This window comes from Myotis nattereri, assembly GCF_964212035.1.
Source record: "Myotis nattereri genome assembly, chromosome: 15".
Lineage (NCBI taxonomy): Eukaryota > Metazoa > Chordata > Mammalia > Chiroptera > Vespertilionidae > Myotis > Myotis nattereri.
Window position 1 is genome coordinate 12,856,370 of NC_138090.1, and position 22,875 is coordinate 12,879,244.

Consider the following 22,875-nt stretch of genomic DNA (forward strand, 5'->3'; position numbering starts at 1 on the left):
GCAGACGCTGCCGCTGTTGCCGCTGCCCCTACTACCGCGGCTGCTGCTGGTGAGGTGAGGTGAGGTACGGTGTTGGGCCGGTGTCGCCGGTGACCGGGGAGGAGTTGGGGAGCAGGGCCGCCGAGGGACGGCAGGGACGACGGGTCAGCTGCTGCTTTGTCCTCAGCTCCGGTCCCGTCTGCGCTGCCGCAGGGAGGCCGCCCCGGCCCGGCGAGCCGAACCAATGCTGGACCTGGAGGTGGTGCCTGAGCGCTCTCTGGGGAACGAGCAATGGGAATTCACGCTGGGTAAGTGTGGGGTCCTCCCTCAGAACCCTGTTCTCTGGTTCTTACTTCCCTCCGGGCCCTTCCCGCCTCAGGCCTCTGCCCCTGACTCCCCAGTGCCCGCGGCTTGTCGCCTCTTCCGTCCTATTGGCTTTGGGGCTCCAGGCACTAGATACCCGCTCCAACCGGCCCGACCCGCCCGTCTTTGGCTCGGCTGGGCCCAGACGCCCTCGCCTCAGGCCTTCACCGGCCCCCTCCCGGGACTGGTACGGTAGTAATAATAATAACAATGACGAACACGCCCCAAACACTTGAGGACTAGCCCTGCTTTGTGGTGCGTAATTATCTCTAGTCGGTCTTCTTGGGGTCGTAGGGTCGATACTGTTGTTATTCCTAGTCGCTATTTACTGATGAAATAGTTGAGGAGTGACTGACACTCTGAAACGCCACAACAAGGGAGTCTCCCTTTGCTTTTCGGGGCTAATAGTTGCCTCTTCGGAAGGAGAAACCTAGCGCCCCCGTACCCCACCCCCCGCCCCATCCCTTACTCTGGTGTTGGGGATCTGGTCAAAGGAGCTGGTTGAGGAGAGTCTGTGCGTTAAAGGAACTTTCTGACTTGTTTCCTTCTCGTTTTTAATTGTGGTCGATGTGGCGAGGTAATCCTAAACCCAGACCTTAGCTGAGAATGAAATAGGAGTTCAGGAAAAGTAACATTTAGTTTGAAGAACGTTCAATTAGGTCGTTTTGGTTTTTTGGGTGGTTTTTTTTGGTGGTTTTTTTTTTTGGTTTTTTTTTTGGTCCCGTTTTCCTCATCCCCACTACCTTTATGTGTACAAATATTTGCATTCAGTAACGCCAGTGTGTGTTTACTTTGATGTTCCAGCACTAGGAAAAGGGGGCGGGGAGCAGGTGCTGGTGCTGTTTGTTTGTGCTTGGGCCTGAACTTTTGTCACACTAATTTGAGCGACTGGACTGAGTCAGCTGCTCTGTTGGGCTATAACTTATCCTGGAATCTGGAAGACTCACGTCTATGGAGACAGACAGGGCACAGGAGAAACTGGTAGGGCCCTGCTGGTGCCCAGTTGAACGACAAACCTCCTCTGGATTGTGGGAGCCAGTTTTAGTGAGAGGCCCTCCTCAACTTCTCATAACTAACGCCGCTCCCACAGAGTTCTGCCCAGAATTTTCGCTGGTATGGAACAGCCCAGCCTCTTGTGAAGCAACCAGAGCTTGATTTGGGGAGGCTAATGATATCTTTGCCTCCAGACACATTCATCATGCTGGTGCAGTTTGGCTTCTAGTTAGGGAATGAACCTCTCCACCCACAGCTTCTGCTCACACCAGGATTTAACAGGACGGAGCGAGAACCACAACCATGGTTCAGATTGTGCTTGATGCTACGGCTAAGTTGTGGATCTCTGTGGTACAGGGTCTTCTTGGCCAAAAGTAATGATTAGGATGTTAGTTGAGAGCAAGGTTTTGAAAAAACTAGGTGGGAGAATAAGACTTCTTTTGTCAACTGTTTTTTTAAAATATATTTTTATTGATTTTTTTATAGAGAGGAAGGGAGAGGGATAGAGAGTTAGAAACATTGATCAGCTGCCTCCTGCACACGCACCCCCCACCCCCCCACTAGGGATGTGCCCACAACCAAGGTACATGCTCTTGACCAGAATCAAACCTGGGACCCTTCAGCCCTCAGGCCTATGCTCCATCCACTGAGCCAAACTGGTTAGGGCTGTCAACTGTTGTTTTGATACTGGAACTCCCACTTTTTTTTTAATATATATATTTTTACTGCTTTCAGAGAGGAAGGGAGAGGGAGAAAAAGATAGAAACATCAATGATGAGACAGAATTGATCGGCTGCCTCTTGCAGGCCCCCTACTGGGGATCAAGCCTGCAACCCCAGCTTGTGTCCTTGACCAGAATCGAACCCGGGACCTTTAAGTCTGCAGGCTGACGCTCATCCACTGAGCCAATCCAGCTAGGGCCCACTTCCAACTTCCAGTTTTCAGGAGTCAAGGGTTTGGGCTGTTCTTTCAAACTGTCTAGCAACCAGAAACAGTGAAAAGAGCATTTCTGTACATAGGTCTAGAATTGCTCTTTGGGGAAAAGTTCATAAAGGGGGCCTGAGTCTTGATGTTTTCTTTGTGGGTCTTAAAAGTCACTTTAAAATCCTGTCTGCCTTAGAGATGGTGGTCATTTAACTTCTCCAGACTAAAATAAAAGTTAGTCCTCTCCCCAGCCCTCACACGTCAAAACTGCAATTGGGGCTGAATTACATTCCTAAGCTAGAGAACCAGGCAGTGCTTAATTCACATCACCACAGCCTTGAAAGGTAATCTCCATTTGACAGCTGAGGCTCAGAAAGGTAACAGATGATAAAAAGTAGGGGACGGATATTTTGCTCCCCCTGCTCTACCCTTCTGAGGATAGGCTCAGTTTTGTTTCTAGGTTTCTTTTTGGAATCTGTGCTAATGCAAATGTATCTAGACCTTGCCATTATCTGCCTGGCATCATCATGGGGAGCTGCATCCAACTTCCTGGCTGCTTTCCTGGCCTTTATTTGATGTTGGGAGATTAGAGAAATGCCAACAACACAGGGACAGGAAAACCTGGGCCAAGAGGAATCTCTGAGAATGCCACTGATGGCTTGATCAGTGGTGGACTAAAGGCAGTGCAAATTTGAGGTGTTTTTCAATGACATTCGCAGAATGCATTGGTATGGAGGCATGTCTGAATTTATTTATTTATTTATTTAAAATATATTTTATTGATTTTTTACAGAGAAGAAGGGAGAGGGATAGAGAGCCAGAAACATTGATGAGAGAGATCGATCAGCTGCCTCCTGCACGCCCCCCAGTGGGGATGTGCCCGCAACCAAGGTACATGCCCTTGACCTGAACTGAACCTGGGACCCCTGAGTCCGCAGGCCGACGCTCTATCCACTGAGCCAAACCGGTTCAGCCTGAATTTATTTTTTAAATTTGTGTTGCAGCCCTGGCCGAGTAGCTCAGTTGGTTAGAGTGTCGTCCCCATAAGACAAAATTGCTGGCTGGGTCTCTGGTTAGGGCATATAAATAAGTGGAACAACAAATCAGTGTCATTCTCTCTCTTTCTCTCTCTCTCTCTCTCTCTCTCTCTCTCTCTCTCTCTCTCTCTCTCTTCTCCTTCCTTTCTCTCAAATCAGTAATTTAAATTTTTTAAAATAAATAAGTGTTGAAAATGCCCAAAGAGGGTAGGTTTAAGGGTCACTAGAGAATAGCCTTCTCTGAGATTATCTTGTTCCAGAGGGACTGAACGCTCACTTTGTTGAAGGTACCATGTACCTCTGGACTCCGCTTACAAACATTGAAAATTGAATAAGCTTAGTCTAGTGCAGTGGTTCTCAACCTGTGGGTCGCGACCTTTCACCGGGGTCGCCTAAGACCATCGGAAAACATATATAATTACATGTTTTTGTGATTAATCACTATGCTTTAATTATGTTCAATTTGTAACAATGAAATTGGGGGCCACCACAACATGAGGAACTGTATTAAAGGGTCGCGGCATTAGGAAGGTTGAGAACCACTGGTCTAGTGGGAAGGAACTTTACAGAAGTAGTGTGTTTTATTGTAATGGGGTAGAAGTTGTGTAGGGTGCTATGGAAGGAGAAAAGAAACTTGATCTGTGGAGTTCGGGGGGGCGGGGGGTGGAGTGGCGGGGAGGCTTCCTGTCAAAAACCTACAGGAGCCTGGCAGGCATGGCTCAGTGGTTGAGCATTGACCTAGGAACCAGGAGATCACAGTTGGATTCCCGATCAGGGTACATGCCCGGGTTGCGGGCTCGATCCCCAGTGTTGGGCATGCAGGAGACAGCTGATCAATGATTCTCTCTTATCATTGACTAGAGGCCTAGTGCACGAAATTCGTGCACTTGGGGGCGGGGGTCCCTCAGCCTGACCTGCGCCCTCCCGCAGTCCTAGAGCCCTCTGGGGATGTCCCACTGCCAGCTTAGGCCTGCTCCCCATGGAGGCAGGAGAGGCTCCCAGCACTGACCACCAGGGGCAGCTCCTACGTTCAGCATCTGCCCTCTGGTGGTCAGTGTATATCATGGCGACTGGTTGTTTTGACATTTGGTTGATTTGCATATTAGCCTTTTATTATATAGGATGTTTCTATCTCTTTCTCTCTCCCTTCCTCTCTGAAATCAATAAAAATGTATTTTAAAAAAACACTACAGGAGCCATATTCCTGGAGCAGCTAACATCAGGAGGACTCTATTAGAAGGCTACTGCCAGATTTCTTATCCAAACTGTCCATACATATAAATCTTCCAACCAAGTTAAAACAAAACATTGGGCCCGACTGGTGTGTCTCGGTGGTTGAGCATCAACCTATGAACCAGGAGGTCATACATTTCGATTCTGGTCAGGGCACATGCCAGGACTGTGGGCTCTATCCCCAGTAGGGGGTGTACAGGAGGCACCGATTGATTCTCTATTATCATTGATATTTCTACCTCTCTCTACCTTCCTCTCTAAAGTCAATAACAATATGTTAAAAAAAGGGGGGGGGGATAAATGGTATGTAAGGAACTATAAGCAATTGGATATTATAATTAGAGCATGATGTACTGCTGGAAGAAGAAATAGGTTCCCTAGATTCCCAATTCTCTTTGGTAGTAGCTGCCTGGAACACTATCAAGGAGTCTCTGGGTTCACTGGAAAAGAGGATACCTGGAATAAAGTGTGTTATGGGATGGGTTTAGGAAGAAAGTTTAGAGACTAGATTTTGAAAGATGGGGAAGGATGAGGCATCTAGAGATTCTGGTTTGAATGACTGGGTAGATGTAGAGGTCAGAATACAGAAAAGAAGCCAGATTTCAGAGAGTTGAATAAAACACATACTGTCCTTGTGCTTATAAAGCTATGTCTTTGTTTTTGGATTGTCTGGACTTTGTTTTAAATTGCCTCTCTGTATGTGTCTTGTTTGAAATATAATGTGTCTTTTTGTTTGAAAACATACTTTTTGGTGTTCCCTGTGAGTCCCTGAACTTTTGAGAGGCCATTGGGATTGGGATTTTTTAAACAGGAGCATATATAAGTATTTATAATGGACCATCAGTTCACAAATCAAGTGTTAAGATTTAGAAGATATTTGTGATTAGATAAATAAGGATAAAAATCCTTAGTAAAATAACTTGATTCTGGTAGGTGTGTGAGGAAGGAACTTTCCTAGGGTATACATAGTCCATGGCACAGTGAGAAACAGGCCTCATTCTCCAGAGTCACACAGTCGGTGCTTTCTCACTCTTTTGGTTCATGCTGACTTTGCCTTCTCAAAGCTCTTTGCTTGGGATCAACACAAAAGTTCCCATTTGTATATTAACTCCCTTCCCTTATACAATTCAACTGTTCCCTTAGTGCAGTGGTCAACAAACTGCGGCCCCTTGAGTGTGGCTCTTCCACAAAATACCATGTGTGGGCACACACGTACAGTGCGATTGAAACTTTGTAGCCACACTCAAGGGGCCAAAGAGCGGCATGTGGCTCTCGAGCTGCAGTTTGCCGACCACTGCCTTAGTGCTTGCTGCTAACTTTATTCTAGCTCTTACTGCTTATTGAACTTTGAACTTGGTCTTGTTTCTGTAAACCTTAGTGACACCCACCCCAAACTTGACTGCAGACACCAATACCTAGCACAGTGGTAGAAGTTCGTAAATGGACAACCCACGTAACCCACACAGGTGTCCTTGCTTTATTTCAGGAATGCCTCTGGCTCAGGCAGTAGCCATTCTTCAGAAGCACTGTCGCATCATCAAAAATGTCCAGGTTCTTTACAGTGAACAGGTGAGCTGATTTGTTTGCTGAAATAGCATCCCTAATCAGTGAGTCATCCCCAGAGGTTGGTGATTTGGGGGAGGGGCTGACTGGCAGGGATTGTTGGGTCAGTGTATTTGAATAGGAGACTCTTCAGCACTAGTCAGTTATCAAGCATTTTTTTTTTTTAATTCTAAAACTTTTGGTCTTGATAACCTGTTGCTGCCAGGTTTTGAGGATCTGTAATAACTGAACGTGTGTGTGTGTGTGTGTGTGTGTGTGTCCCTGACACAGGGACTTTTCAGTGGGAGATCACCTCTCGGACTATCTGGTCTTCGAGAGTACTTGCTTTCCATTTATTATTTCTTGTCCAATTTATGGTAGTCTCTATTAAATGTTGGTCAATTGTGCCAGGAATTAACCCCTATAGTACAATGTTGCGTGTACCTACAAAGACCTTTTTAGTCCAGCTGGCATGGCTCAGTGGTTGAGCCTTGTCGTATGAACCAGGAGGTCACAGTTGCATTCCTGGTCAGGGCACATGCGTGGGTTGTGGGCTTGATCCCCAGTGTGGTATGTGCAAGAAGCAGCCGATCACTGATTTTTTCTTATCATTGACTAGAGGCCCAGTTCACAAAAATTGTTGCAGGGCGGGGGTTGTCCCAGAAGCCTGCTGTGTTTGACATCCTTAGTGCTGCTGTTGAGGCAGGAGAGGCTCCTCCCACCTCCACTGTGCTCACCAGCCGTGAGCCTGGCTTCTGGCTGAGCGGTGCTCCTCCATGGGGGCACACTGACCTCCAGGGGCAGCTCCTGCATTGAGCGTCTGCCCGCTGGTGGTCGGTGCGCATCATAGCGACTGGTTGTTCTGCCACTCGGTCGATTTGCGTATTACCCTTTTATTGTATAGGATAGGAAGTTTTTATTTCTCTCCCTTACTTCCTCTCTGAAATCAATAAAAATATTTTTTTAAAAAACAAATATATTTTATTGATTTTTTACAGAGAGGAAGGGAGAGAGATAGAGAGTTAGAAACATCGATGAGAGAAACATCCATCAGCCGCCTCCTGCACATCTCCTACTGGGAATGTGCCCGCAACCAAGGTACATGCCCTTGACCGGAATCGAACCTGGGACCTTTCAGTCTGCAGGCTGACGCTCTATCCACTGAGCCAAACCGGTTTCGGCTGAAAACAAACACTTTTTTAGTTTCCAGTAAGAGTATACTTTAGGTTAGCACCAGAGAAGAACTTTCTGAACATCAGAATTTTTTAAATAATATTTGATTTTTTAAGTATGTAAAGTTAGAAGCTATTTTTCATAGTCCTTTAAAAATAGGGTTTTTCCATCTCTCTAAAGATGCAATTTCCCTTCCACTGACTTTTTAAACATATATATATATATATATATATATATATATATATATATATATTTCTTTATTGATTTCAGAGAGGAAGGGAAAGGGAGAGAGAAATAGAAACGTCAATGATGAGAGAGAATCAATAATTGGCTGCCTCCTGCACGCCCCACACTGGGGATTGAGCCCACAATCTGGGCATGTGCCCTTGACCGGAATCGAACCTGGTACCTTTCAGTTCACAGGTCAGCGCTCTATCCACTGAGCCAAACCAGCCAGGGCTCCACTGACTTCTTTGAAATCTGTGATTCTTCTATGACAGACCATGTGCTGTATGTGTCACAAACCTAGGGGAATAGTTTTGCTCCTATACAGACTGCAGGCTATCCTCAAGTGGCTTTTCTGAGGCCGTTTAAATACCAATTTGGTGATTTTAGTTGCATTTTTTTTCAATTAGTTTCAGATCCTAAAACAACTGACAGATTATTTTTGGCATGAAGGATTAGAAGTGGGTTATAAAGTGAAGAATAGTAGCTTTTCCTCTTTGTTACAGGTCATTCATAACCTAGTCTGACTTTCAGTGTTAGACCCAGAGGGAATTGTAAGTAGCAGGCATCAAAATGGGAAGCAGCTTAAGAAAATTGGCTTGCCCTAGCTGGTTTGACTCAGTGGATACAGTGTCAGCCTGGAGACTGACGGGTCCCGGGTTCGATTCCGGTCAAGGGCACAGGCCTGGGTTGCGAGCTCCATCCCCAGTGAGGGTTGTGCAGGAGGCAGCCAATCAATGAATGATTCTCTCTCATCATTGATGTTTCTCTCTCTCTCTCTCTCTCTCTCTCTCTCTCTCTCTTCCTTCCCCCTTCCTTTCTGAAATCAATAAAAATATATTTAGAAAAAAATAAAATTGGCTTGCTTCTTGAACTTATAAGTAATTTCCAGATTTAGTTTAATCAGATTTGGGCACCCCAAGATTAGATGCATTTGAAAATAGGCTTTCTTTTTATTCAAATATTTTTTTTTATTTCAGAGAGGAAGGTTAGAAAAACATCAATGATGAGAGAGAATCATCGATTGGCTGCATCCTGCATGCCTCCCACTGGGGATCAAGCCCGCAACCTGGGCATATGCCCTGACTGGGAATCAAACCATGACCCCCTGGTTCATATGTTGAGGCTCAACCACTGAGCCACAACAGCAGGGCATGTTTTATTTCTTATATCACTGACTTTGTTGTTAGTCGTCCAGTTTTGGAGTACAAATAGTTTTAGCATTAATCTAATTTTCCCCAATATTGTCTAACCAACTAGAATCAGTTAGAAAACATGGGTTTAATAATTAGTCTGGTTCTCCTGTGAAGTGGATATAGTTTCCTTATAGAATAGACTTTTGATGTGGATCAAGAGGAGATGGTCTCTCAGAGCTCTGATACAGTGCTTCTTACATGTGGTCCTTTCCTCTTCTGCCCTCCTTCCATTCCTTTCCCATTTGTGTCCTTGTTTCCCATTAAGTGCAGAGAATAGTTTGACCTGTTAAACCTTTCAGAACTATCTTGTTGTCTCCAGCAAATCACACCTTGGAAATTTAATGCGCATATCAAGTAGCCCCATTTTTCTTAGAGGGAGAGGATGTTAAAGACTTGCAACAGACAGCTTTACTGAGCTGTTTCATATGGAGGACTGCATAATGCCTAAGAACCACATAGTATGTGTGTATTTTTGTTCTGGAGATAAAAAGTACTAATAAAACATTGTGAAGATTATTTATTTGCTTCCTTTTAAAAATTGCTCAGTTGCACAAAAAATTCTTTTTTAATTTTTATTTATTTTGCTTAGTTATATCCTGCATTGTAATAATGCCAGGAAGAAAATGATCAGTTCTTGGGAGAGTGTAAGAAAATCCAGATCCTCCCAGCGTTCTTTCTCTAATCATGGATCTTGAAAGATGCTAAAATGTTGTTTCATCCTGCTTTCCCCTATGGGCTGACCCTCTCAGAAATGAAACTGTGTGTTCTGGGTTCAGAATAAGGTCAGGGTTCATAGTCCATTATCTTGTCTTGCTTGAGACCTAATGGTTTAGGCATTCATACAGCATTCTTCTAATGTTTGTCAGGCATGATGGTGCCACCATGGCCTCTACCTTGTAAAGATCAATGGGGTTTAAGGGAGCAGTCTGTGCTAATCACAGAAGGCTCTTTGGAGAGAATTTTTCTACTGAGACCTACACCAGTAGTGAGTGGCACAGTCTTTCTCTCTCTGACAGCCACTCTTGTTTTTTTGTTTGTTCTTTTTAATATATTTTCTTGATTTTTTTATAGAGAGGAAGGGAGAGGGATAGAGAGTTAGAAACATCGATGAAAGAGAAACATCGATCAGCTGCCTCCTACACACCTCCTACTGGGGATGTGCCCACACCCAAGGTACATGCCCTTGACTGGAATCGAACCTGGAACCTTTCAGTCCGAAGGCTGATACTCTATCCACTGAGCCAAACCAGTTAGAGCTGACAGCCACTCTTCTGTCATTCCCTGCCTGCTTTGAGATGCTTTATAAAGAAACTTGTCTAAATCCTTTTGAGAACTGTGTGCCAGTTTTAAGAAAGGGCAGAGTTTTGGATGGTCCTGTTTTCTTCTGGGCAACCTGGTTAGGGCTATGGTGAGTCTTCACGTGTTGAGTCCTTGAATTGATTGCATTGGACTAGAAGCAGGCAGGTGGGGCGTACATGAGGAAAGAGTGCAGTGTGCTGTGCTTGGTGCTTTCTGACCCAATGCCTATGAAACTAGAGCTCAGAGAAGTTCTGAGAGTCACGTAAGGTCACCAGCTCACCTGGACTCAAGGCCAGCTTTGTCCAGTATTCTGTGCTGCTACTCCCCTCCCCCCAGGACTCAGAAGGGGCAAATGTAGAAATATGACTCCTTAGATCTTAGACTTGGGCCTTTCAGAAAGAAGCACATGTGATATGAGATGGTGGGGGGAGGGGAGGAAAGAGGAAGAGTGTCATCTCATACATAATCAGATCACAGAAGTACTTATTTGTCCTGGAATATGGCCTAAAACAGTCAAAAATAAAAAGTGTTCCCTATGGATGGTACAGCCTGGGAGTGAATGGATATAGGTTCAGCCAAAATGCATTGGGCATTACCTGTTGAATTTGGATCCTCATGAGGCTTTTTCACGTGGTCTGCATTCCTCATCAACTGTTCTGTCTGTTTGACAGCAGTAAACCCATGCTACAGATTTGTACCCGGGACCCTCAAAAGAAAGTGGCCTCTATACTCACATAATTTTAGCCCTTTTCCCCAAGTATTATTACTCCAAACCTATAATAATACAGGCTTTGGAAAAGAGACGCTCTTTTCAGCCGATATTATAAAGTAGCAGCTGTAGGCTGGAAATAGAGCACACTGCATTCATGCAATAGCTTGTTTCTGGCTTCTAAACCTTGTTAGTTGGGGGAGGGAGTCTGCACTTAGATATTCCCTGTGTATTGCATATATATTGTAATGCTTTCAGTAGGTGCTGGTAAGTAAATTAATTGTTTGGAGTGTGTGTTTTTATTTTGTAGTCTCCTCTAAGCCATGACCTCATCCTTAACCTGACTCAGGACGGGATCAAACTACTGTTTGATGCTTTCAATCAGAGACTTAAGGTAACTAAAGTTTCACGTCAGGCTGATTAATATGTGCTGTTATGAGATGTTTCTTAACTCCTAAGTGGGAGTGAACTTCCTTGGTTCAGAGACCGCCAGGAGGTAGGATACTGAAGCCTTGCCTGTTTCCCTAAAAAAGAGAAACTGGGTCTGGTAGTGGAAATATTCTGGGAAGGACTCTAGTCCTAGTCTCTGGAGGTGAAAGGGAAAGAGTATTGAGGATTTAGGGAATGTGGTATGGGGAGGGGGCTTTTATATTAAATAGGAAAATGAGAGGAGCTAAGTATATGGCATAGATTCTCCTGAGTCTTTAAAAAGGTACTAAAACTCAGCAATTCCAATCCTAGGTGTCTATTCAAGAAATTAAAACATCCACAAAATAGAAAAAACAAACAAAACTTGTACACAAATATTCTTAGCATAAGCAGAAATGATTCTAGCAGGTTTATGCATAATAGACACAAGATGAAAAACAACCCAATGTTCGTTAGTGGGTGAGTGGATGAGCAAAGTGAACTATGTTCATGCAGTGAAGTGTAATATGACAAAAAAATGGACAATTTACTCCTGCCTCAACATAGATGGATCTCAAAAACATTATGCAAAAGAATTAAGTGAAATAAAAACAGTCACAAAGGACCGCCTTAAAAAAAGGGGGGGGGGTACTAACAATGAGGCTTAATGGCAGAATAGGACCACAAGATTTTAGTCACGTTTATATATCTTATTTTACTTTATTCTTCGGTCAAGTAACATGACTTAGAAGATGAAAATTAGAGTAGTTTTTCCTAAAATGCTGAGATTGTGGCTCAAAAAGTTTGAGGAAATGTAAACAAACAGCTTGCTGGTGTGCAGGGTTGTCTTAATTAGTGCTCAAGTGCAATTTACTAACACCTGCTTCAGTCCAGGATGTTTTTAATACACTATTTACAAATGCCTGGGCTTTACAGGTTAGTCATGTGACATCAGACTCAAGCCCCAGAGTCACAAGGTTGAATGCGGCTCTGGGCAGTGACATGCCAAAGCCATCATCCTGGTTAGGATATGGGGTTGTCTTTCCAAAAGACTTAGATACTTCCTAGTTCTCGACATACTGTCACAGGTGAGCTGCTGAGGAGATAAGATAGAATATGGAAAAAGAATCTTTACATGAAATGAGAATTCCTCAATGATTTTTCAAAAGCAGGGTTTGATGTCACCATTGTTAGCCCCACATCTCCCTCGCCTCTCCTTGTAAACTTAGTTGTCCTGTCCTCACTGACCCAAAGTTTTACACTGGGAAAAGGGATAGGGATGGCCTTCAGTGTGGCTTCATCGCAAATTGGGGAAAATTAATCTGGAAACACCTTTACAAAGAGTCATTTGCCTTTAACTTGGTAAATCCACTTTAGGAAACATAACTTAAAAAGGTTATGGGGAGGGTAATGTTGCCAGATATTTATAGCAGGGCTTTTCATAGTAATGAAAAGCTGGAAGTAACCTAAGTGGACAACAAAAGGGGGTGGCTAGACGGCCCATCACAGAATCACAGCGTGGTGAGGACAAAATCATGTATAGGGTGTTTATTAAAATACATTTCATTTTCAGCTGTTAAAAGTGAGCACTTAGTACATATAAGGTCAGGGCTGAGTGCTTCCCATGCATTTCCTAATTTAATCCTAATAAGCCTGTGAGGTACAGTTTACCAGTCAGACAGCTGAGAAGAGGATAGTGGTTTGCCTGAACAAGTTTCTAACCCTGTATTACCAGTGGCTTAAGCTCTGTTGTTGGGTATGGGAAATAAAAGTGATAAAAGCTGAAGAAAATAGTGTGAGTACATTATGCAGAATGTGAGGAATGGCAAGTACATTAGATGGGTAAGGAGGTAAAGTCTTCTGCCTCTGTGTGGTCATTATGAAGAAGGAGGGGCTAGGGACCTGTCTGAGCCGCTGGAAACTGAGGAACAATCAGTCAGGTGCCCTTGCTTGGCATCAGGTCTGCTCTGACCCATGTGCCTGCCCTTCCATCCGAGGGCTTTAGAATCCACCTCTCCCTTATGTTGTCTCCTGCAGTTTCCCTGTCCCCTCACTTGCGGCCTATGAATGAACTCTGTGGAATGAAGCTTCAAGTCACAGCCTTTACAGCCACCTGTCTTTTCCTTTCCTGTTTTGGCTGCTGCCATGTCTCCTTTTCTCTCTGGTGAAATCAAGGACTTTTCCAGCCCAGAAGCTAGAAAATCATGAACTTTAGACTTCCTCAGCTGCTTGTTCCTATGGCTCAGCAAACATCATAGACTAAAATCTGCTGGTAGAGTCTCCTGGTGACATGAAGGACTCCCAGATGGTTAGCACTCTGGGTTCCTTGCCACAAGTGCCCCCTTTCATTAACTCTGGTTCACTGGGCAGACAGGGTTGAACCACCTCCAAGTGTTGGTCTGAGTGCAGCAGGTGGGTGACAGTGACATAGGAGGAACATTCTGGAGGCTTACCCCCATGGTGAGTGATGGGAAGCCCTTGAGGTGCCATTGCCAGCTATTGTAATCAGAGGCAGAGTGCTTGCCTCTACTATATAAGCAGGGCTCTACTATATAACATGGGGCTCTGGCCTCAGTCAAAAGGCATACCAATTTGGCAAGATAGACTGCCATGCCCAGGCTTCTGAAGGGGACACTTCCTGAAGGTGTCTTATGAATCATAGCTATTTCCCTTCCCTTCCTTGCATGACCTTTCTTGGCATCACTTTTCATGCTTTCGAGCTACATGTTGCCCTTAGCTAGCTTCATAGCAGGCCCACTCACCTGACATGTTGAGTACTTCTCCTTTGCAAACTAATAAGCCAGACCTTAGGGGCCTTAACTTACTGGGACCAGTGGACAGCATACACAAGTAGTGTAGAAAAGGGTTGATTGAAGTGCTGTGATGGCCAGCAGAGGAAGTGATCCTTAGAAGCAGTTAGGATCAAAATAGCCACATTATAGTTAAGAGATGTCTAAGTTGTAAATTCTGTGTTACCATCTCTGAAGTTATAGACAAGGTCTGGCCAAGAGTGAATGCCTATTATGTCTCAGTTTCTGTAACAAAGCCAGATGCTCCTATACCTAATGCCCCTTCCAGAGTCAAACCCAGGTTGTCAGGGCAAAAAGACATTGAACCAGCTCTGTTTGGGCCTCTAAAATGAGGCCCAATGTTCGGCTGGCTGGCTCAGTGGCTGAGCGTCAACCTATGAACCAGGAGGTCACAGTTCGATTCCCGGTCAGGGCATATGTCCAAGTTGCTGGCTCAGTCCCCATTGTGGGGCGTGTAGGAGGCAGCCAGTCAATGATTCTCTCATCATTGATGTTTCTATCTCTCTCTCTTCCTCTCCCTTCCTCTCTGAAATCAATAAAAATATATTTTAAAAAATAAAACGAGGCCCAAGACCTCCCAGCTGCAGAATGGTAGATGGTTCTGCAGGTCCCAGCCAGCTATCTGCTGGCTGCCAAGCCCTAGACATTATTGTCATAGAGGACTTCATAGTGCTTATTACTTGGTACCAATAGTGGCTGTGTGTTCAGTAACTTTTCCTTTGTCTCTGCCCTGAATTCTGGACATTTCCTTTGAGGCCAAGCTTACTGAAGATTCACCAGGGTTCTGAGGTCCTCCAGGTTTAGCCAGATGCCCTTCATTAAGGATATATCTGAGTATTGTCACAGTTGTCCTAAATCCGTGGTCAGCAAACTGCGACTCGCAAGCCACATGCCGCTCTTTGGTCCCTTGAGTGTGGCTCTTCCTAAGCCTTAGGAGTACCCTAATTAAGTTAATAACAATGTACCTACCTATATAATTTAAGTTTAAAAATTTGGCTCTCAAAAGAAATTTCAGAGTGGCGGCGGCGGCTGGGGGCGGGGGGTGCTGGGTCCGCGCGGGCGGCAGGCAATGGCTGAGGCGGCAGCAGCGCGGCGGCACCCAGACTCAAAAGAAATTTCAGTCGTTGTACTGTTGTACTGTTGTACTGTTGATATTTGGCTCTGTTGACTAATGAGTTTGCCGACCACTGTGACCTAAGCTAATGTACTATGACTTATTTTTTAGCAGGATAGACCTCCCCCTCCATCTTTTTGTTCTGTAAACACAGTATTGTGAAGCTATTTTTGAAATTGATTTGGGTTTTTATATGCAGCAAAGTATGGAATGGAAGGAAGGAGGCTCCATATCCAAGGTTCCAACCTTTTTAAATAAAAATATGTTTTTATTAATTTTTTTAGAGAGAGGAAGGGAGGTTATGTGCCCTGACTGGGAAATGAATCAGCAACCTTTCAGTGCATGGATGACACTCAACCAACTAACCTACACTGGCCAGGGCTCTGAGGTTACAACCTTAACAAACACATGTATTTGTTTCTGTGGAGCGTTTCACTGTCCTATAGGGATGGTATGTGCAGTCTTCTCTATGATACAACAGTAGATTAGGTACAGGAACCTTGACCCAGAGCATCCACAAACATCTGTTCAACAATCCGCTGAAAGAGGGGGAAGGAGAGGTTAATGCTGTGTGTGGTATGGGTTTTTCCTCCAGATTTAACAATGAGAACTAAAGACAATGTGCTGTGCTTCCAGGGAATTTCAGCTAGTGATAGATTATTTTTTCTTTGCTATTCTGTAAATGTCTTCTTAATCTTCTTCAACTACAGAGCATTAACAACTCTTAAAATTTTTTTTTTTTTTAGGTGATTGAAGTATATGACTTGACCAAAGTAAAGTTAAAATATTGGTGAGTTTTCTCCCTTGCTGGTATATGTCACAGGCTTGGTACAAGTGGGCTTTATGTACTACACTCATTACATTAGTAAAGGAATGCCATCCACAGCAGTTCCGGGATTAGAGCCTGGTGCCATGATTTCCTCAGACAGCTCTCAAGCCTACTTAGTTTCCAGGAGAAAAGGAAACCTTACTAAGAACATGCTGTGAATATATGTCGAATTATTTACTTCTCTTGACAAAGCAGGACCTCAGCTCAGATGTGATTATAACTTTCTTGGGTCAGAGCTGTCCTCTGCACGTTGTCTTTTTGGCACCTCTTTATGCTTTCATGAGCAATAGAATTGGGACAGTACAGATAGGTCTGACTCCAAAACCTATGCTAAAGAAAATGCCCAAAGGGCCACTGTTTAGGGACCAAAATCTGCTTTTTAGGATGATAATCTGTATGGTGCACAAATATTTGGCCCCCGTTATGGCAAGGCATTATTCTAGCATCCAGAGTGCTCTGTTCAGTAAGCTTCCAAGGTCTGGCTGTCCTGGGCTTGAGTAATGGCTTCATAATTTTATTAATCTCTGTGACCTTGGGCAAGTCACTTGACCTCTTTGAGCTTGTTTCCTCATCAGAGAAATGAAACCAATAATGTGGCTGCTGGATTAGGAAGATTGCATAAGATAATACTGGAAAATAAAGCACATAGCACAGTGCCTGGTTAACAAAGGTGTTCTATAAATGCTACTAATCTTCCAAAAAATTTTCTTAACCTTTAAACATTCTCCTGAAAGTCATAAATGCCTTATCTTCATGCTCATCATCTGAAATCCTAAGCCCCCTTATACTCCCAAGCCCACCTCCCATGTGGGATCCATCCCTCCCCTACCCATCTGCCCAATCACCCAATTAACCTGCCTTTTAAGAAAATTAGCTGCCTTGCTTGGCTACATCCTTTTAAGATGTTCAACCCTTTTTAAGAAAGTTTTCAAGCCAACTACTAGTAGGCACCCTGGAAAAACACATTAACACTGTTTATTCCTGAGGCCACTCTTTAAGTTTGGATACCTGGAGCTGAGACTGGATTTATTTCCTTCTGAATAGATGCCTTGGGAGGCCCTAGAGGACCAGTTCTGTATATAAGCCTCTGGACTTGTCCTGACCTCTTTAATTGTCTCTTATTTTAAAGTTCTTTAATTAAACTTTTGTTTTGATATAATTATAGACTCACCCGCCTATGTTTTAAGAATAACTCTTCTAGCCACCATCTCCAGTGATCTGTGAGCCCATCCTGGGAAGTCTGGTATTAAAAAATATCTTTGTTTTTCAGTGGAGTACATTTTAACTCTCAGGCCATAGCTCCCACCATTGAGCAGATTGACCAGTCTTTCGGTGCAACCCATCCTGGAGGTAAGCCAAGTCCATTTGATTCCTCTGGTTCTCTGGCAGCCCATCGTGATAAATCTGGCAAGTGGTACCATTCCCACCACAACCTCCTGAAGCCCAGTTCCTATAGTACGTGGGGGTTGGTACTTGAGTGTAAAGCAAAGTTCCTCCCCCTTGTTTTCAGCCTAGTAGGTCAGTTCAGAAATGAGATACAAGGAAGTGTTGTCAGTCATTACTCCCTGCCAGGCTGGTTTGTGTTTGCAACTTCAGCCATGCCATTTCCTTCTCATTCCTACAGTGTACAACTCTGCTGAGCAGCTCTTCCACCTCAACTTCAGAGGACTGTCTTTCTCTTTTCAGTTAGACTCGTGGACAGAGGCTCCCAAGTACGAGGTTAGCCTTCCTTTCCCCGAGTATTTGTTGCCCAGTCCCCAGGTGACCTAGGTCAGCAGACAGTGCTTTTCAGGCAGACTAGATAGGTATCCTCTAGTTATCTATTGCTTTTAGCAAAATGTTTCATTCATCCTTAGGGTTATGAAATGATAGCTTTTTCTGGGGCTTACATTTTATTAAAGGGGGCATTCCTGCATTTCCTCACTGATGAAAGAAAGAGAAGAAAAACAAAGTAAAATTAAAGATGAACTTGCATGGTTGGGGTGAGTTCATTGACCGAGAGCCAGATTTTAACTAGTATGTGCTATGATCTGGCCAGTTCATGAAGACCAGGAGTGCTGGGGAAATGCTAGAGTCTGAGTCACGTGGCCTGCAGTGTGCCCTTAGTAAAACGTTTGTTCTGTGTTTGCAGCCCAATTTTGCCCATGGTCTGGCTTCTCTCCAGATACCCCACGGAGCAACTGTGAAACGAATGTACATCTACAGTGGAAACAGCCTTCAGGACACCAAGTATGTGTCAGAGAGCACAAGCTTCCTGCTAAGGCCTGGTAGGTAAGGCAAAGCCTGTGCTTATTCTGTGCCTGCCCCCAGGGCTCCCGTGATGCCCCTGAGCTGTTTCCTGGGCAATGTGTATGCTGAGAGTGTGGACGTTCTTCGAGATGGAACTGGACCCTCAGGTTTACGACTTCGCTTACTTGCTGCAGGTCAGTTACTGGCTTTGGGGTGGTGGATTCCCTCTTGTGTCCATGTTGTATGTTGTGAGCTCCAGTGTTGTCTGTTCTCCACCCTTTAAGCCCAGTTCTTAGAGAAGGCTGGCAGGAGGGACTTGTTGAATTGTGGTTTGGCCACACCCTGCTGAGATTTTGCTGGCTTTGAACAACAACAAAAAGAGTTGCTGCCTTTAGTAGTTGGTCGCTCTAGGATCCACGCCTCATTTTGTGGTTTCTTAATGCCAGGCCAATCTCAGGCACATTGGACCCTGGATGGGGCTTAGTAGGACAGGGATCTCTACTGTGGAGCTTGCCTCCATCAAGACATCCTGGAAGCCAACAGAGAGATTATACCTTCACAGAACTCGGGGTCTAGCTAGTATTTGTTCATAAATTGGGATCTTGCATCAGTCTCTGGGCATTGGTTCTTAACTGTTAAGAATCTTGTATGTAGGGGTATGAGGGTGGGCTAGAAGGGGTCAAGGGGGGACGGGGACATATATAATACTTTCAACAATAGAGATTAAACAAAATAATCTGGTACGTAAACTGAACTACTGCCCTGAACAAATTAGACATTCACAGCCTCCAGGTTAGAAATTTCTTAAAATGTGATTTTCTAGCCAAGGCAGAATAACAGCTACTTAAAGGAATGTTGCACCTGAGCTATAGCTTTTGAGAGAGTTGAAAGAACTGTGATGCGGCAGCATAGTTGAATGATTTGGGGTCTGTCTTCTCCAGAGGATTGCTGCTTAAAACAGCAGGTAGTCAAGGGTGGCTCAGTTATCCCAGGTGACAGTGGGAGGAGCCTGTTGGGAATTTGGGGTGGCTCAGTTAATTCTGACTGCCACCCTGTACAGCACACCCCTAGCAGTCACATCTCAGGGCTTCACTGAGTTACTCTCCAATCCAGTACTCGGTGAAAGTTTTATCTGGCAAGCGGAAGGGTAGCTTGTCTCAACTGACCTATTTCTCCCATCTGTTTCCTTATGGCTACAGTGATGCTTTTTTTGTTGTTGCCTGTTTGTTTGTTTTAGAGAGGAGAGAGAAACATCAATTTTTGTTTCACTTATTCATGCATTCACTGGTTGAACTTGGCATATGGGAACAACACTAACCAAGTGAGCTATCCGCCAGGGCCTACAGTGATACTTTTAACAGGGAAAATCAGTTCACCTGTTTTGGTCCCCTCAATAATTTATAGAAAGACTTACTTCGGAATCAGAAACTAAAAAGCTCCTAATTACCTTTAGTAATTTCACCTGGGTAGGCTTCAGGCAGAAAAAGAAAGCTTACCTGTCAAGGGTGCCTTCCCTATAGCCCCATCTGGGAATCACAAGAATCTGGTACCTGGAGACTTTGGGCAGACAGTCCAGCTTGACAGCATTTTTGGTGGGTTCCAGATTTCCTAAACAAAGTTTTATTTTGCCGTTTAGTGTGTATGTGCTGTGAATAAAGACTCAGGTTAATTGGAGAACTCATCACCTAGTATTTCATATTTTGGATCCCTGAAGTCTGTATGTAACAGATGGATTGTTATCCATGAAAACAGTTTTCTCACCCTGAAGCCCCGTGCAGAGTAAGATGGTGTTGGTGATGATTATGGTACCAGGAATTGCAGTCCTCCTCAGACTTGTGGCTCCCTCCCCCCCCCCCCCAAAAAAAAAAATACTTTGTCTTCCCATCCACAAAATGGGGGAAATGTTACTAATGGTGTATCTATTGCTATTCCCCAACTATGTGTGTGTTTAATTGGAGCCATTTCTGAAATGTATTAGACAAAGTTAAGAGTTAAATATTCTTCCCAAAGAAGAAACTTTTGATAAATCAAGATTTTTTTCCATTGTCCCACTTTCTTGGTTTTCTCTTGAAGTACTAGTGTGTCAGGTGTTTGTGGAGTTGGGGAGGGAGTTAATGTGTGCTTCGCTCTTGGATTTCATAGAGTGATCGTTAGGCCCTGTCTCTTGTTGAGTGTTACCACTGAGAAGTACCTCCTAGCATTGAGTACCCTTTATCTTGTCAGGGCCTGCAAAGTGGCAAGAAATAATAGTACTTTATTATATACTTCATAGCACCTATGCAGCTATTTATTGTCCCTCGGTTGTGTGCTGACCTGATTGGGATCTTTATCATGCCATAAACTCTTACGTGGGCACCTGTTTTGCTCACCATTGTTTCCTCAATATCTAGCAAAGTATCCCCTAGCCTTTAATGGTCAATAGTAAATACTTGGTGAGTGAGTGAGTGGTGTTTCCAGAGCTCCCTGTCATTTTTGTGGAATTGAATGAGTCTCTGGCATTATTTAGATAAGGTAGTGATCTCTGGTAGTATCTCAAGCCCTGGTAACCTGCTTGCGTGCAGTCTTGCCTCCCAGCCAGACCTGATAGTGCAGTGTGCAATCAGAGGCCTCTCTGGAGCCCCCAGGACCCTGGACTGCAGGGTCTCAGGCCCTACCCTGGAACTGACTATACCTCTCCCTTGTTCTCTGCAGGTTGTGGACCTGGCCTGTTAGCAGATTCCAAGATGCGGGTATTTGAACGTTCAGTGTATTTTGGTGATTCTTGCCAAGACGTTCTTAGCATGCTTGGTTCTCCACACAAAGTCTTCTATAAATCAGAAGATAAGGTGAGGGAAATGTGTTTATAAAGTGAATAGTGGGATAGTGGTCTCTTAATGTTTTAAAATCATTAACTTAATATTGAGTAAATATAAACTTTTTACTATTTTCTCATAGAACCTATTCTGTTCAAGCAGATGGAGAAGTAAATTGAAAGCTCTTTTCTGACACTTGTTGGTCAGATTGTCCTGCCTTTCCTTGGAGACCAGGGCCCAGTTTATAGTCAACCACAGCTGGCTGGGTTGGTTGGCACCAGCAGCTGGGACTCCTAGACTCTTGCCTACCCAACAGCTTAATGTCAGAGAAAAAATACACAATTTACAGAATCATTTAATCCAAGAACTGTATTAAGGGGGTGGATTTTAATTCATTATTTTTTCCCCAACAGATGAAAATTCATTCTCCTTCCCCCCATAAACAAGTTCCATCCAAGTGCAATGACTACTTTTTTAACTACTTCACTCTCGGAGTGGTAAGTTATGATTCCTTAGAGAAGTGTTTAATTTCTGGGGGCATGGGCAGTGTACCTTGGCACACCTGTGTATACATATATAGCTGAAACTGTGCCTAGCAGGCGGGAAGCTAGCCCCAGCTGGCTTTGCCCGCTATTGTTGTATATGTCAGACTTTCCTGCCACCACGATTGCTGAGACACTGAGTTCCCTGCTATGTCTTCTCTGACAGAAGCATGCTCCACAGGTGGAGCCTGGGAATCATTCAGGTTAAGATGTTTTGGGAACTCCCCTCTTGTAGAGCATAGGAACCTCTTCTGGAGTCACAAAACTGGGAGATTAAAAAGTCTCAAAAACAGTGGGAGTGTGTTTATGTATTTAAGGGATCATCCCAGAGGCATTGTAGCCCTATGATCTGGACCTCGGGTGCTGATTGGAGCTGGGGGTCACCATCAGTGCTGACAGTCTAGCTGGTAGATGGATTTTGTGTGTAAGCAGTGATTGTGTAGCCCTAACCGGTTTGGCTCAGTGGATAGAGTGTCAGCCTGCAGACTGAAAGGTCCCAGGTTTGATCCAGTCAAGGGCATGTACCTTGGTTTCGGGCACATCTCCAGCAGGAGGCAGCTGATCGATGTTTCTCTCTCATCGATGTTTCTGACTCTATCCCTCTCCCTTCCTTTCTGTAAAAAATCAATAAAATATATTTAAAAAAGAAAATAAATGATTGTGTGAACACTGCACCAGCAGGATACATCTACGAGGGCAGGGCTAACCTGGACCTTGGGTCTTCTAACCTCTGAGCTCTCAAGGACCTGCGGTCCTGGGGCAGCAAAGAAAGGGTAGATTCCAGAGAAGGAGAAAAAAGAGATTGGGTTTGCCTATGTGGGAAAGACCAAACAGGAGCCAAGATTCGTGGAAGAGCAGTGAGATCATAAACTGTTGGGGCTAGGATGGTGCCAGGAGGGCATGACACTGTTCTGAGCTTTTTGAGTTCTAGAGCCAGTGATGACAGGTGGCAGGGAAGATGGAGAGAATGTATTGTCCCTGATAGGACTTGGTGTGGCTATTGATGGGGAGGGGTGGAGATAGGGGTAATCTTGGGGTTACAGGCCTGAGCAGCTGGCAGGGTGTGAAGCTGGGAAAGATGTGATGGATAGTAGGAAGTGCTCAATGGGTAGCATCAAATCTAGGTCTGAATCCTGGCAAGAGGCTGAAACTTCAGTTTCAGGGTTGCTGACACCCATAGAGAGGGCCTACTGGAAACCAGAGAGTCTCTGGCCGGTCATGACATTTCAGAATAACCAGGTGGCTCAATTAATTTTTTATCCCAATGCTTGACAGGAAAGATCTGATGTATTTGAGTTCCCAAGCAGTGGGAGCTGTAGCCACCTGTGCTGGCCAGGACTGCTGGCACAAGATTTGGAATGGGGGGGCCTATGGACGGTTGGGTGCCTCCCTCCCTGAAAATGTCCAGTTAAGGCTGCTTGGCCTCAGCTGTCCCCAGTATTTTTGCTTGGGAGAAAGCTCTTGCCTGCAGGCATCCC

The 22,875-nt window shown here is 44.5% G+C and overlaps 1 protein-coding gene across 3 annotated transcripts in view; it reads left to right on the top strand.

The window, feature by feature from the left end:
- Positions 1-22,875, top strand: part of PHAF1 (phagophore assembly factor 1) — a 27,206-nt gene continuing 4,331 nt past the window's right edge. The window contains exons 1-11 of one of the 3 annotated variants that reach the window (XM_081106880.1): positions 1-64; positions 167-287; positions 6,016-6,098; positions 10,984-11,067; positions 15,752-15,795; positions 17,105-17,184; positions 17,459-17,553; positions 17,966-18,063; positions 18,145-18,257; positions 20,755-20,888; positions 21,269-21,352. In XM_081106880.1, the coding sequence (XP_080963006.1) occupies positions 224-287; positions 6,016-6,098; positions 10,984-11,067; positions 15,752-15,795; positions 17,105-17,184; positions 17,459-17,553; positions 17,966-18,063; positions 18,145-18,257; positions 20,755-20,888; positions 21,269-21,352 (879 nt within the window). In that variant the 5' untranslated portion in view covers positions 1-64; positions 167-223. Of the gene's footprint in view, positions 288-6,015; positions 6,099-10,983; positions 11,068-15,751; positions 15,796-17,104; positions 17,185-17,458; positions 17,554-17,965; positions 18,064-18,144; positions 18,258-20,754; positions 20,889-21,268; positions 21,353-22,875 lie in introns of all 3 variants that reach the window. The other 2 variants (XM_081106881.1, XM_081106879.1) reach the window with 2 other exon arrangements.